Genomic DNA, 16505 nt, shown 5'->3' on the forward strand with positions numbered 1-16505 from the left:
GGAAGGGGGAAAGGCTTATCAGCTACTTTATTTCATGTCATTTAGAACCTTTTGCTAAGCTTCCACTCCTCAAAATGATCATATTTTATAAGTGTTGGAAATTGCTAAAGTCATCTCTTATTAATGTAAATACTTACAGAAGTTGATAAGTAAATAGATTTCTTGAGCTTTAGCTAAGGGTACAATTCGAATTATTTATCTTAATTTGATTGTAGTGTATTTGAAGAAGAAAAAGAAGATAACATAGAATGGTTGAGGAGCAACTGCAAACGCTAAAGTTGTTTATGCTATAACTGCGTTATACTCAGTAGTTAGAACACTTCATCAAAATTTTTTGTTCTTATTTCCAGCGGACAGAGTCCAGGGAGAGCACTCCACAACGTAATGTGCTGGAAAGATGGAAGTCTACAGACAAACAATCCCAGGTATAAGCCCTCTTATTAATCCTAAGTATAAGAAATGATTCTTATCAAACTGATCAATAAATGACCAGTGTAAGAGTTGAATTCAGTGGAAGATGTGTCCTCTTTCCTCCTAAGAGGTTGTGGATTCAAGCCAAGCCAGGGACACTCTCATAGCAAATTGTGTCATAAAAACACCAGTAATGGGTTCTATCTTCACTGTCAGACTTGAGCGTCATTCATATCAGTTTATAATTGTCTTCATAATCTAGCTGAATTAAGATTTCTAAGTGTAGCTTTGGTCTCAAAGAGCTTATAATTAGCTATTAAGTGGGTGTGTATACAATTGCTATAGTCAACTATAAAATATCTTCTGGCACCGTTTGTCCAATTTCTTTGAAAATTTTGCAATGATCGCTCTCAGGTTTGTTGTAATGCTTCTGGTTTAGACTGTTAACTATATGATCAGTAGTACGAAACGAAGAAAAGCTGCTAGCTCTATAGCTTAGATATTTTAAGGTAATCATCGGCAGGGTTTATTGTTTCTATAAATTATTGACTGGTAGTCCTCTACCAATTTATTTGACTCACTTACAACCTTCAACTTTGGCGCTGTCCCAGGGCTCATTTGTTATGTTTCTCTCCATGTTATACATGGGGAGACATATTGCTGTTAGCTTGAGTGGTTTCATCCGTCAGTCTGTCTGTCACACTTTCCTCTCTTTATCTCGAAAACCCTTTGAAATGTTTTGTGAAACTTGCGTCAGTTGTTCACCACAGTGAGAGGAAGTGCAGAATGAGAGGAGCATGGGGGGAGACACTTATTTTTTGTTTCCAAAAACAAAAGTCCAGTTTATATATTGACTTCATTGGGAAATAAATAAAGAACACATTTTGCCTGAAACCTCAAGGCCCAGGCAAAATATATTTTTGGCAGGGTACATAAACAAATTATTCAGTAGCTGTCTGTAAATTTGGTTTAAATCATACCCTTTGATAATCAGAAGAGGCTGCAGCAAGCATCTTGTTTCTCCAGAGAGCCATCCGGGGGCCTCTTCGACCTTTTGTGCTTGTCTGATTTTTGGTCCTGATTTTACTCCTTCTTTGTCATGAAGGATGAAGTCAGGGTATGGCGAAAAGCCTTGGTGTTGTCAGCAACTGTGGCAGCAACAACGCACTTCAACATAAGCCATAACTAAAAAAACGTTCAGGATATTCACATGAAATTTAGTACACTTGTTATGGCCCTTAATTTGCTGAGAAAAACAGGCAGTGTGTTGTTGTTGTTAAAGAGAACAGTTAATCCATACTGACTGGGTCTTTTTGCAAATATTATAGCTGAGCAACTTCAGCTTTTACCTTCCAGATTACCTGCATCATATTTATGTGCCAATGTCAGCTAAATTTTCTGCCATAAACTGGATCAGTGCATTCATTTATTTTTTTGGCATGTTGGGGCGCACAATTATATAACTACTTTCACAGAGCTGTATTAAATGAAGCTTGTTTCCCTGGTTTAATTAGTCTTTCAAGTTATGAAGAATATAATATTTTGTACGATATTTTAGGAGCCTGAGACTATCAAATCACCAACTGAGAAGAAAGAAAGCCTACAAAAACGTCTGAGCGGAAACACAGAGTTCATAGCCTCAAAATACATAGGAAAGGCCAGTAAAGGTGTTGATGAATCATTAACCTTGCCAAAGAGTCCTGAACCTACTATGAGAGAACCTTTTATTAGAAGTGACAGCCAACGCAATGAAACAGTTCAGCGAGCTTCACAATTTTTCGAGCATCAGGCCGAAATTTCTCAGGAAGTTCGAGGAGGTCAATCGAAAGAGCCACTAGGATTAGAAGAAGTTAATGCGAGACTGGCTAAGGCAAAGATTGCTGACCGCTGGCCTTTTAAAGATGGGAATAGGGAGAGTTTGGAGGAGAATAAAGTGAACCAGTCTAAAATGGTCACTAGCAAGGACCAGCCAAGGGTCAAGGTCACTGATAGGTGGTCATTCAAAGGCACTGACCAGGGCCGGTCAGTTGGTCAGATGACCAATGGGACCAATCTACATAGCCGAGAGTCAAGTTATGACCAATCAAGTGTACACAGTAGCGAATCAAGCTTTGATGTAAGTAGATCTTCAATGAGTATTGAACAATGTCTTGTTTAAAAAAAAAAATAGGTTAATAATATCTTATCATGTGTTTTTATCTGGATAGAGAAATCTGACCCAAGGGCTTGTGTCTACTTGTTATGCTACTGGCCATGTAGCATGCTCGAGAGTCAGATTTTTCGATTTAGACCTAAAAAACTTGATAGAATTTTTATGCCCCCGAAGGTGGGCATATTAAAATCACACCGTCCGTCCGTCCGTCCGTCCGTGTGTCTGGCTCAATAACTCGTGTCCGGGCTGTAACTTTCCCTTGTATGGACAGATTTTAAAATAACTTGCCACATGTATTCCACATACCAAGACGACGTGTCGCGTGCAAAACCTGTGTTCCTACCTCTAAGGTCAAGGTCACACCTAGTGTTTATTCACAATGGAGTGCTGCATATAAGGACATAGAGTATAGGTTGTCGTGTCCGGGCTGTAACTTTCCCTTGTATGGACCGATTTTAAAATAACTTGCCACATGTGTTCCACATACCAAGAGGACGTGTCGCGTGCAAGACTCGTGTCCCTACCTCAAAGGTCAAGGTCACACTTAGGTGTTTATACACAACTGAGTGCTGCATATTAGAACATAGAGTATAGGTTGCCGTGTCAGGGCTGTAACTTTCCCTTGTATGGACAGATTTTAAAACAACTTGCCACAAGTGTTCCACATACCAAGACGACATGTCGCGTGCAAGACCCGTGTCCCTACCTCTAAGGTCAAGGTCACACTTAGTGTTTATTCACAATGGAATGCTGCATATAAGGACTTAGAGTATAGGTTGTCGTGTCCGGGCTGTAACTTTCCCTTATATGGACTGATTTACTTGCCACATGTGTTCCACATACCAAGACAAAGTGTCCCGTGCAAGACCCGTGTCCCTACCTTTAAGGTCAAGGTCACACTTAGTGTTTATTCACAATGGAGTGCTGCATATAAGGACATAGGGTATAGGTTGTCGTGTCCGGGCTGTAACTTTCCCTTGTATGGACTGATTTTACAACAACTTGCCACATGTGTTCCACATACCAAGACGACGTGTCACGTGCAAGACCCGTGTCCCTACCTTTAAGGTCAAGGTCAAACTTAGTGTTTATTCACAATGGAGTGCTGCATATAAGGACATAGAGTATAGGTTGTTGTGTCCGGGCTGTAACTTTCCCTTGTATGGACAAATTTTAAAACAACTTGCCATAATGTGTTCCCCATACCAAGATGACGTGTCGTGTGCAAGACCCGTGTCCCTATCTCTAAGGTCAAGGTCACATTTAGTGTTTATTCACAATGGAGTGCTGCATATAAGGACATAGAGTATAGGTTGTCGTGTCCGGGCTGTAACTTTCCCTTGTATGGACAGATTTTAAAATAACTTGCCACATGTGTTCAGCATACCAAGAGGACGTGTCGCGCGCAAGACCTATGTCCCTAGCTCTAAGGTGAAAGATACACTAAGTGTTTATTCACAATGGAATGCTGAATATAAGGTCATAAGAGTGTAGGTTTATAAATATGGGTGGTATTTTTTATGTTCAGAGGCAATTTAAAAAAACTTGCAATATGTATTTGATATGTAAAGGCAATATCAACTTTTCATGTACTGACCTTGTTCATAGGTCAATGTCACATTCGGGGGCATTCGTCACATACTGTGACAGCTCTTGTTTTTTTTTCATATCTAAAATTATTTATTTATGAAAATTCATGTAGCAAACGTATTTTTGTACATTTCACCAAAAAGCACATGCAACATTGTTTACTGACTTCCTGACCATAGTAATTGAATATCACTTTTGACGTAAAATAGATCCTCTAAAAAAAAAAAATTTTGATGATTATTTATAGGCTTTTTTCGAATATAAGTCTTGCGTTATCACATATTTAATTGCGACTTACTGAAAAGACATAATGTACGAAGAGATTTGATGATGCGCGTGACTCAACTGGCATGGGGAGGAGGTGCCAGATGGGATGTTCTAACATGGTTTAATTCATTAATTTATAAGCAATTCAATTGTAACCATATAAGATATGATAATTCAGCATTAATTTGTTTTAATTCAAAGTTGCAATATTTTCTTACAGACTGTAAAGTTTGGGTAATTACATGTATGGCATGCTTATGCTTTGTAGTTTTGCATCTTTCCCTTTTTTTTCTTATGAAATGCACAGTGATTTAATTTCATTTATTATTGTACTAAATTTTGCTACAAACTATTTGTGTACTAGATTGTGATATTATTTCATTTATTACAATTAGAACCTACATTTATTGATTTGGCAAGTTTTGCAGCTATTTTAATTGATATAAAAGTAGTTGGCTTTTGTAGTCTCAATTTGTACATATTTATAGTAAATAAGTATGTAAAATAGTTTTTTTGAAGAAAAAGAATCCAGTAAGAATCATTAACCGGGAAAATATACTACAGATAGCTTGTATAATAATAAAAAAATCAACCTCACTTGTCTTGACGGAAACTTTTTGCTGCATGACAGTGACTGTTTTTTTACATTGTTTTGCATGTTTTTGCATGTAGAAATCGTCAGACAGTTCCAGGCGACGAGCGTCACTGCAACGACAGGTAAGAGGTAGATCTCTGCTAGGAGAACAGTCTAGTACATCACGGTAGGAATAAAGGAGAAAACGTTCTAACTGCATCTTTATCTAATGTCACTTAGAACTTTTTCGCCTTTTACCATTATTACTGTCATGATGCCAATGTGTGAGAGATTTCAGGACTCAGTGACAGCCCTGTTGTTTATTGGTTGGGAATGCAACTGTTTTCACTGTGAGGGGAATACAGTTAAGCTGCATTATTATGGTTTGTTGAGAGTTACAGGATTTGTTTGTGAATTCTGTAAGTATGTGAATTTGTTTTTCTTTGTCAATATTTAGGCTTCAGCTTAAAGATCTTATAAATGTTAATGGTATGAACGACTGGCATCATTTTGCAGTTGATAAATTTTTGTCAAGTATGTTTCTTTCAGTTTAATGAATAAAGATAAATACAAGTAGATGAAATGAATTACAAAAACACATAGTATTACTCTTACATAATACAATCTGCATGTTATACTTATCTGAAGGTAATACAAACAGAATGTGTCAAAAGTTCTAGTTTTTCATAGATTAATGAATCTTTAAGACTTAAAAAGGTTATGTTCACACTGTTATCTTCTTTTTTAATCTTTCAAACATTTTAATGATTTGAATATGCTATGTTTTAATCGTAATATTATTTGACCTTGATTGTTGACCTTGACCTTGTGTTAAAACCTTGACCTTGTTATCTACAGGAGGAAGAGGAGGCTGAACTAGAGAGGCAGAGACAGGAAGAAGTAAGCATCAGGCTTTCTTTGATCTGTTCTTATTGTAATTTGTACATTGTTAGATGCTAAAAGAAGGCTGTTATGTTTCCTCTTAGAACTCTTAATTGATGAGAAAAATATATATGCTGAGTATAAAATGCATATCTTACAAGCCAGGGGCATAGCTAGCAATATACACATACATATATGTGTAACATACTACCCAGCGGAGTAGCTTGTATTATTGACATACAAATATGTGCAACATACTACCCCAGGGAGAAGCTAGCATTAAGGATATACACTTAATTTGTGTAACATACTTCCCAGGGTCAAAGCTAGCAATATAGACATACACAAATGTATAACATACAACCTAGGGTAGTAGCTAGCGATATAGACATACACAAATGTATAACATACAACCTAGGGTAGTAGCTAGCGATATAGACATACACATATGTATAACATACAACCTAGGGTAGTAGCTAGCGATATAGACATACACAAATGTATAACATACAACCTAGGGTAGTAGCTAGCGATATAGACATACACAAATGTATAACATACTTCCCAGGGTCAAAACTAGCAATATAGACATTCACTAATGTGTAACATACTACCAGCGGGGGAATAGCTAGCGATATAGACAGACACATAATTATGTGTAACATACTACCAGGGGGGGAATAGCTAGCGATATAGACAGACACATAATTATGTGTAACATACTACCCAGGGTCAAAGCTAGCGATATGGATATAAAATTATGTGTAACATATTACCCAGGGAAGTAGCTAGAGATATAGACAGACACATATGTGTAACATATGTAACATGTGATACCATGGTCAAAGCTAGCGATATGGATATACAATTATATGTAACATACTACCCAGGGGAGTAGCTAGCGATATATAGACACATATGTGTAACATACTACCCAGGGTCAAAGCTAGCGATATGGATATACAATTATGTGTAGCATTTTACCCAGGGGAGTAGCTAGCGATATAGACAGGCACATATGTGTTACATAATACCCAGGGTCAAAGCTAGCGATATGAATATACAATTTTGTGTAACATACAACCCAGGGGAGTAGCTAGCGATATAGACAGACACATATGTGTAACATACTACAAAGGCTCAAAGCTAGCGATATGGATATACAATTATGTGTAACATATTACCCAGTGGAGTAGCTAGCGATATAGACATGTAACATCAGCTACAAAAATGAATTTTAAAAAGTTAAATTTTTAGAAACTGAAGGTAAAGTTTGACTTATAGCTGGTTTAAAACAAAAACATTGTACCCCTGCATAAAATATAAGATCAAGTGACAGCTAAATAAATCCATTTAAGTATAGATATTTTCTTTGTCTTCACAATTAAGTAGAAACAATTGCCATAAACTAAATCACATTCTTTATGACTTCAAAGTTAAGACTTTTAAATCGCCATTACCAGAAACTGTGCAAAAAGAATTCTGGAATTATATCATGTTTTATTTGTGCTTCCAGGAGCAAGCAAGAATGGCTGAAACAGAGCCCAAGAAGAAGAGGGGGAAGAGGAAGGGTCTGGGAGGACTCACCCCGGAGAAGAAGAAGAAACTTAAGGTACAGGGGGTTCAACTCTAAAATACCTATGTTTAATACAGGGTTCTTGTAACACTGTGTATTCACCAAGTAATTAAGTATATATCAAAGTTGAGATAATTATTTGTTTAAAGTTGTGTGCCTTCCTATTTCAAGGTCAGGGCTGGTATTTATGAAACATCCTAGGTAATTTCCTAACTTACGTCATTTTTCTAATTTAGGTATCTCACTTTTCATATGATATAATTACTTATATTGGTAATTTCTTAAATACTTCATTTGCATTGAGTACGAGTTTATGTAAATAACAAACTAACATTAACAAATATTTGACAATAACAAAAAGAATAAAAAGATTAATGAAGCAATGAAATTACTTAAGATGTTGTATGTATATCAGCCATGGAGTTTTTCTCTTCATACTTTGAAAAAATTGATTCCCAACAACTTAAGCATTTAAAAACAAACAACAGTATAACATTGATACATTCTAATGCAGATTACAATTATAATTGTTATTTCGTTGTATCTATGTGTATTATTATGCATGTGCATCATTTCATTCAGTGAGGCTTTCTTCTTAACTTTTACCCACTCTTGTCTTAACAAAATATTGATTTGCATTTTTTATGTTTTCATACACTATAACACTCCATGAGATTTTGCAAATCCAGGAAGTGCATTTTCTAGGAAAAGTTGCAAAACAATGCACGAGTGTTCATGCTTTATGAACATATGAAAATACTTATATTCTAATTATATTTTTGGTTTGTCTGTTTTAACCATTTTAAATTAAAGATATAAATTATTTCTAGTAAAATTAAGGGGAAAAGTATAATATTGGCATTAAGCATCTGTAAAAAAGAACTGCAGATACTTAAAATGTTGTTTACCATTGGTCAATAAAATGTTGAATGTTGTTTACCATTGGTCAATAAGATGTTGTTAACCATACTAAAAAAGTGTTGTTTACCATTAGTTAAATGATGTGTGACTCTAAGTAAATCAGAGTACAGCAATGAAAAGACAATGACGTCATATATTATAAAACACCAACCGCTTCATGTCAAAGGAATGTCAGTTTTTCTCTATAGAAATGACAAGAGCAATGTCAATATAAAATACAAATATCACACATGTACCCTTTTTCTTGAAATTTCTTTATCATCATTGCATGATGTTGTTTTGTTTGCATGATGCATGCAGGAGTTGATAGGGGAGATAACTTACACAGAGGAGGAGGAAGCAGACAAGAGAAGAGAACTGGCAGACAGAGTTGCTCCCCTTCCCCCTGATCTAGACACCATGACCAAAGGTAGCCGGCATGACACAAAGTCTGCCTTTTGGTTGGGGATATATGTATATCAATATCAACTTTATTACTCTCATAAAATTATAAAGTTTAACTTTCCAACCTGTGTTAAAGGCTATATATTGAGGGTGAGGTAGTTTATTAGTTGAAGAGCCTGCCTCTCACCGAAGAGGTTGTGGGTTTGAGCCCAACCACCAAAGAAATCAACTTTATTAATGACTTACTGTCTTTGCGATAACACTAAAGTAAATAAGGATAAACTAATGTTTTAATCTAAACAATATATATTTGTATGGAATGCTGAAGATTTTAGTTATTTTAACACTGGCAGTTGAAGTGGTTACAACAATCCGATTGAAATAATTGATATCAGAAGTCAATGTAAGATTTAAAGCAGGGTAGAAAGTATTATTTAGTTATAATGAAGGATAATATATAAAAGGTTTCTTAGTGTTTTTTCAAAGTCTTTTTATTATCAAGGAAAGGCATTTTCAATAATTTGAATTCCTTATAATTAAGAAGATTTTGGAAGCCTCAGGCTCCCTTGACCCCTAGCTAGCAATATTTCATGTTTATCTCAACTTTCACTCATGCTCAGTGCTTTTGTTGCTCCATGTTGGGAATGTACTGCATATAGTTAGCTTAGTGCAATAAGGTGATGTAACACTGTTACAGTAATTACATACCTCATTTAGTTTGGGGTGTTGGTTTCATCAAAATGTTGATTCAGGGATGCCAAGCCTAATTTTCTATGCCAAAACTAACTTGTCTGTGCTATAGGGTTCTCAAGTTCAAGACCAATCTGGAAATCAAGATTGAGAGCTTAATTGTACTGTTGAAACAAATACAAATGACCTTGGACACAATTTTAAAAGGGGTCTGAGGTCCTTTATATCTGCTGTAGGCATGAATCCGTCATACTCAAATAGAATCTCCCCCCCCCCCCCCCCCCCCCCCGGCTATTTTTCAGGATTGTCAATGAGCTGTTTGAGCCTCTGTAGATCATTATGGCTTGCTTGCGTTCTTATGCCAATATTGTCTTATCTCTGTGGCTAAAACATTTCTTGAGTGTTCAGCACCTAACATGGACAGATGTCGGCATCTCCTCTTCGTGTTTTTCCATTTCCACAGATTTGTGATGTGAGAATCATCTCAAATGACTAGGAATGTTTGCATGGGAATGACCCATATTCATTGTTCTGCTTGCCATTCTGTGTGCTAAACAACATGTTGTATCCAAATCTTTACCCAAAACCAATTTCAGTCTTCACTTTTTCTCTTGTAGCAAATTATTATGCAAAAAGCTGCGGAAGATCTTAAAAAAGAAGCTCTAGCAAAAGCCAAGGAAAAAGAGAAATTCATTAACGAACGTGTAGGTCCCCTCAATATAGACGGTCTCGGAGAAGGTATACACTGCATGGACATCCATTTTGTAGTCTTGTCACCTTGGTGTTGTCTGCATGGAGAAATCAGTCTTAACATGTGTTAACTTAGTGGTTAAACTTACCATTTTCACTTAGTTTTCATCTGAATTGTTGGATAAGCATTTTTCAAAGACATTTTTAATGAAGTGAAAACTGTACATGAATTCTTGCGGAGATCACATCGTTTTTTGTATGAATAAATCAGTGTTAAGTGTGTTGGTAGATTAACTATTTCAGCATAAACTAATTTGTTAGAATAGCTATTTTAGTCTTAACTTGTTAGTTAGATTAACTATTTCAATCGTAACTTATTGGTTTGATTAACTTTTAAGTATTAATATGTTAGTTAAATAAACTATTTCAGTCTTACCTAGTTAGTTAGATTAACTACTTCAGTCTTAAATTATTTGTTAGGTTAACTTTAGATTAGAAACTAGGGAAAATAGAAGTTTCTTTGAATTTCCTAAAAGACCTCTCTTTGTCGAAAGTTTAGCTTGATCCAAGATTTATTAGGTTTTGCATTTTCCTTTGATGTATTATGAACACTCAAAACATTATGATGGCACCAGTTACTATATATTAGATTCTAAATGAGTATGCTGCTAGGGCAGCTTTTTCAAACACTACGCAAATTTTAATGTCAACTTGGCAGGTAGTCAACTAGGCGATTATGTGGTAGGAAATGATTCTAGTAAGAAGGCCACCGTGTGCGGGACGTTCAAAGGCATGAGCAATTATGTTGTGCAATTTCCTCTTGGTGCAAAACTGGTGAAAAAGTACAGCTGTTCTTTGAGTATATATATGCATAGGTCCATTTCTTTTTGTTTCTACCTATAACTTTCAGACTTCATTAATTGCTCGTCCCACTTTAACATTAAAAGTGTTCCATATATCGGGAAAAAATGATTTTGAATTCAAAATTTTGTTGTTTAATAAATTACATATATATATTAAGAGTCCTTTTCAACAAAATGCATATGTTGATTTTCTTGAATGATGTTTTCTTTATATTCATATACAATACATGTACCTTTCAATGTTGTTAAAATGAATATTAATTTCTGTAAATTACAATAATTCTTGTAAGTGATTGATATTTGTCATAATTATACCTTTACATAAATTTTAAGTTAAATTTTGACATGATGTTATAAATTGAATCTCTTTGTAATTTGTATTTTCCAATAAAATTGTATCAATTTATCACCCAACTGCATCATTTGTATTTTTCCTACAGATGAGCTGCGTAGGTTTATCAAGAACCTTCAAGACAAACTTGCTCAAATCCACTCTGAGGCGTATGACATCGAGTTTAAGTTGTTCAAGCAGGACAAGGAGGTGGCGGACCTCACCATGAAGATCAACGACTCACGTGGAAAGTTGTGAGTACTAAGTCTTTGTTTTTAGCATTTGCCACTCTTCTTTATAATGATTTAGCAGTAACTAAATATGAAGATAAGTCACTCGCGTGGAAAGTTGTGAGTTCTCAGTATTTGCCTAAAAGCATGTGCAGTTGAGGTTGTGGGTTCGAGAACCATTGAGCAAATCACCACTAGGTGGTAATCTAGGTGTTGACCTCATACCCAAGAGGTTGTGGGTTTGAGAACCATTGCGCAAATCACCACTAGGTGGTAATCTAGGTGTTGACCTCATACCCAAGAGGTTGTGGGTTCGAGAACCATTGAGCAAATCACCACTAGGTGGTAATCTAGGTGTTGACCTCATACCCAAGAGGTTGTGGGTTCGAGAACCATTGAGCAAATCACCACTAGGTGGTAATCTAGGTGTTGACCTCATACCCAAGAGGTTGTGGGTTCGAGAACCATTGAGCAAATCACCACTAGGTGGTAATCTAGGTGTCTACCTCATACCCAAGAGGTTGTGGGTTAGAGAACCATTGAGCAAATCACCACTAGGTGGTAATCTAGGTGTCTACCTCATACCCAAGAGGTTGTGGGTTCGAGAACCATTGAGCAAATCACCACTAGGTGGTAATCTAGGTGTCTACCTCATACCCAAGAGGTTGTGGGTTAGAGAACCATTGAGCAAATCACCATTAGGTGGTAATCTAGGTGTTGACCTCATACCCAAGAGGTTGTGGGTTAGAGAACCATTGAGCAAATCACCACTAGGTGGTAATCTAGGTGTTGACCTCATACCCAAGAGGTTGTGGGTTAGAGAACCATTGAGCAAATCACCACTAGGTGGTAATCTAGGTGTTGACCTCATACCCAAGAGGTTGTGGGTTAGAGAACCATTGAGCAAATCACCACTAGGTGGTAATCTAGGTGTTGACCTCATACCCAAGAGGTTGTGGGTTCGAGAACCATTGAGCAAATCACCACTAGGTGGTAATCTAGGTGTTGACCTCATACCCAAGAGGTTGTGGGTTCGAGAACCATTGAGCAAATCACCACTAGGTGGTAATCTAGGTGTTGACCTCATACCCAAGAGGTTGTGGGTTCGAGAACCATTGAGCAAATCACCACTAGGTGGTAATCTAGGTGTCTACCTCATACCCAAGAGGTTGTGGGTTCGAGAACCATTGAGCAAATCACCACTAGGTGGTAATCTAGGTGTCTACCTCATACCCAAGAGGTTGTGGGTTAGAGAACCATTGAGCAAATCACCACTAGGTGGTAATCTAGGTGTCTACCTCATACCCAAGAGGTTGTGGGTTCGAGAACCATTGAGCAAATCACCACTAGGTGGTAATCTAGGTGTTGACCTCATACCCAAGAGGTTGTGGGTTAGAGAACCATTGAGCAAATCACCACTAGGTGGTAATCTAGGTGTCTACCTCATACCCAAGAGGTTGTGGGTTAGAGAACCATTGAGCAAATCACCACTAGGTGGTAATCTAGGTGTTGACCTCATACCCAAGAGGTTGTGGGTTCGAGAACCATTGAGCAAATCACCACTAGGTGGTAATCTAGGTGTCTACCTCATACCCAAGAGGTTGTGGGTTCGAGAACCATTGAGCAAATCACCACTAGGTGCATGGTAATGTAGGTGTCTACCTCATGTCCAAGAGGTTGCTGACCCACTACATGGTAGTTGGTTAAGTGGTATAGGTGTCTATATCTTTACCAAAAGATTGTAACTATGGTTTGATCCGGGATCAGGGAAATATCTCATGGCCTCTCAAAATTGATCACGGTTGTGGTTTTTACAAAGGAAATGTGTGTGAGCTTGATTGCCCTATCACCTATTATCACAATCAATTTAAAAAAAGCCAAGTTTTAATCATCTGAATTCATATTTTTAAAATGTATTCAATTTTGGATTGTTTCATTATATTATAATTTTAATATTCTTTTTCAGTGCCAAACCAGTTTTACGTAAAGTTAATAAAACGGAACAGAAGTAAGTATTTAGGTTTGTTACTTTTGAATGTACAGTTTAAATGACTTAATATGTAATCAATTTAAGTATTTTTATAGTTTTGAATTTTCTTAAACACATATATATTTATATCACGTCTCCAACATAAATGACGCAACGCCTTTGGTCCAGGACTGGTCATGCGATGACCCCATATTTTTTACCATACTCGGTCACCAAATTCACATCGTCCCAAAATGGCGTCTGTTTTCCAATTCCAAGAATAAATGAAACATTTAAACATGTCAACAGGTTGTCGTGATGATATATACGTCGCAGGGTTAGTAGTTGACATATACTTTGTAATACCCAATATACTTCGCCCTGTATATCCCATATCAGGTCACCTACTAACCACTTAACTTATAAGTTATATATATAAACTACATTATCAACAAATAAAGTAAACAATCAGTTGCACTGTGCAGCACATTGTACATTGACTACTGTCAAAACCCGTTGACACGATATTGCTTGGCTGGATTTCCTGGTTGTCTCGAACTTGATGTAAAGGACCGATTTTAGTTTACTCTATGTAAACATTCCCACTTGGCTCAACATTTGCGAGGCTCAAAGTATTTTGACCGGTCCCTGGGCTATCCAGCCAACGGGTTTGACTGTATTTTATCATTTACAAAATTAAGTTGAAGTTTATTTATTTTACAATGATCATAAAAATAAGCGCAATGTTAAGAAAGAATCTGGTCTTATAATAAGAAAGAATCTGGTCTTATAATAAGAAAGAATGTGGTCTTATAATGTGGGGGGAAAACCTACTTGTCATGCGTGGTGACCACCATCCAATGTCAAATGCATCTCAGACACTTTGGTAGACGAAGCAGTAACCAATAATAAGTTTGAAAAAATGTCAGGGCATTGTGATAGCCTTGGTGTCCTTCAAGATATTCAATTGAAACTTGGTATATGTTTCCAGAGGCATTACACCTAACTCTGGCTTTAATAACTGTTTGTTTGAATTTGAAAAGCGCTCTTGTTACTAAATTTCTCGTCCTGCCAGTCCTTGTCCGAAAACCGACTCCTCAATATTTTACTTTGACAAAATATTGGTATGCACAATTTAGTGATAAAAAATTTGGAGAAAACTATCTTGCATAAATGAACAACCAAATAAAATGCTAACTTAAATGTCTCTTGAAAATTTCAGGTTTGCCGCTATATCTACTAAAAAGACCGATCATTCTTCAGACTTTAGAGAAACATTGAAATCTGCCCATGATGATGATGAGGTGAGATTCTTTTATGCTAGAAAAATTCAACTACAATGTATAAGTAGTAACTGTATACCAGTCATTGTAGTGTAGTTCCTGTATTATTATATTATAGTTACTGTATAATCATATTGTAGTTACTGTAAAGTTATATAGTTACTGCATAATCATATTGAAGTTACTGTATAATTTTATTGTTGTTCCTGTATAATTATATTGTAGTTCATGTATAATTTTATTGTAATTCCTGTATAATTATATTGCAGTTTCTGTATAATGATATTGTGCCTTTCTTTCATTGAAATTTGATTTATATAATTATACAAACTGGTCAAAACTGTGTTGTTGCTTTGTGTTGCATAATATGACATCATCATAATATGACATTGTCATGTGTAAGTTACCTTTTTTATTCTTATCCTGATTTTATGTTTATCCTATTTGCAAAAAATAAAGGGCGTCTTTTGTCTAACTGTGAAACTGGATAAGAATAAAGAATGTTTTTAAATACAAGCTTGTTGCTTTAACATCCCGCTGCAATATAAGCAAATAAGCTACAATTCATGTAAATTTATTCAGTACAGTATAATGTAGTAGTTATATATTTGTAACGTATAGAAGATAACAATGCTTATAAAGTGCGCAGCTAACTAGAAATTCACTTGGTAGAAGATTCCTATCACTGGCATCAGTCATAATTTATTACGCTCCCATTATAGTTATAAGTGTTGGATGATAAATAGGACAAATTTCATAATCGATAATTGAATCGAAATGGATAACCGTAGTCAGTCATCTAATTGTTCCTGTGTTTCCAGGCTAAATAATGGTATTAAAATAGCATTTATGTTTATATCAACAACCAGGGCTTCTTAAAACGGACAATTTGCGTCCTGGACCGATTTAGACCACGGTGGACAGATTTCAGTAACAGAAAATTATTAAAAAATCGGTCCGAAATTTGTTCATTTTCAACAATATGGAAAGACAGAGAATTGAATTCAAAGCGTAAATTAAGGAAGCTAGATGAAAAACAGTTACGATTGATCAAAATAAATTTTTGCTGATTATTTGATTGAATTGATGATCGCAGCATCAACAATAATGATTAGTCTCCCTTTATTCTGAGTCATATGTTGATGCGCTTGCTCCTATTTCAGGAGGGTGCAGAATAGTAGTTCCCCTTAGCTTAGACCTCTGGGGTCTGAGGTCCTTAGGTAATGCGGTATGCTGTGCGGCGTAAGGATGAGCAAGCGTTTGTGTTCTGTTGTGGGATGTAAAGATGCTCTTTTTGTGTTGTGTTTGTTTGTTTATAGTCTTCCTGAAATGAGCTTGTCAAAGCAATATCAGTCATCAAAACTAGACTTTTGGATGAACAAGCCCGAATTCTTTTACTATGGCTTGGCATTAAAAAATTTAACAAGCCCTGCAATATAAAGTTCAGAATTTGAGCAAGTGCCAAAGACATTTTACTGGTGCAGGGCTTGTGAGTAAATGTTAATTTCGACCACTGCAATATCTGTGTATTTAAAGATTTAGCACATTTTTAGCTCTTTTTTTCATTTTTCACTGGAATTTTCGAGAAAGAATTCATCATTTCAGGGTGACTGGTTTGTTGTTTGTTCTTCATCCATCAGTAAAAAGAGTTTCTTGCTCAGGAGATTGCAATTCTGATTTTTTTTAGACTTA

At 36.1% G+C, this 16505-nt stretch overlaps 1 protein-coding gene across 11 annotated transcripts in view; it reads left to right on the forward strand.

Annotated features, from left to right (window-relative positions):
- Positions 1 to 16505, forward strand: part of LOC128230239 (myb-like protein X) — a 71093-nt gene that overhangs the window by 50373 nt on the left and 4215 nt on the right. For 10 of the 11 annotated variants that reach the window (XM_052942337.1, XM_052942343.1, XM_052942346.1 and 7 more), the window contains 10 exons: positions 351 to 425; positions 1970 to 2527; positions 5093 to 5137; positions 5853 to 5894; positions 7393 to 7488; positions 10065 to 10185; positions 11441 to 11585; positions 13528 to 13569; positions 14753 to 14834; positions 15977 to 16033. In XM_052942337.1, coding sequence (XP_052798297.1) covers positions 351 to 425; positions 1970 to 2527; positions 5093 to 5137; positions 5853 to 5894; positions 7393 to 7488; positions 10065 to 10185; positions 11441 to 11585; positions 13528 to 13569; positions 14753 to 14834; positions 15977 to 15991 — 1221 coding nt within the window. In that variant the 3' untranslated portion in view covers positions 15992 to 16033. The remainder of the gene's footprint in view (positions 1 to 350; positions 426 to 1969; positions 2528 to 5092; positions 5138 to 5852; positions 5895 to 7392; positions 7489 to 10064; positions 10186 to 11440; positions 11586 to 13527; positions 13570 to 14752; positions 14835 to 15976; positions 16034 to 16505) is intronic. The other variant, XM_052942338.1, reaches the window with a different exon arrangement.

Source organism: Mya arenaria, chromosome 4 (genome assembly GCF_026914265.1).
Source record: "Mya arenaria isolate MELC-2E11 chromosome 4, ASM2691426v1".
Lineage (NCBI taxonomy): Eukaryota > Metazoa > Mollusca > Bivalvia > Myida > Myidae > Mya > Mya arenaria.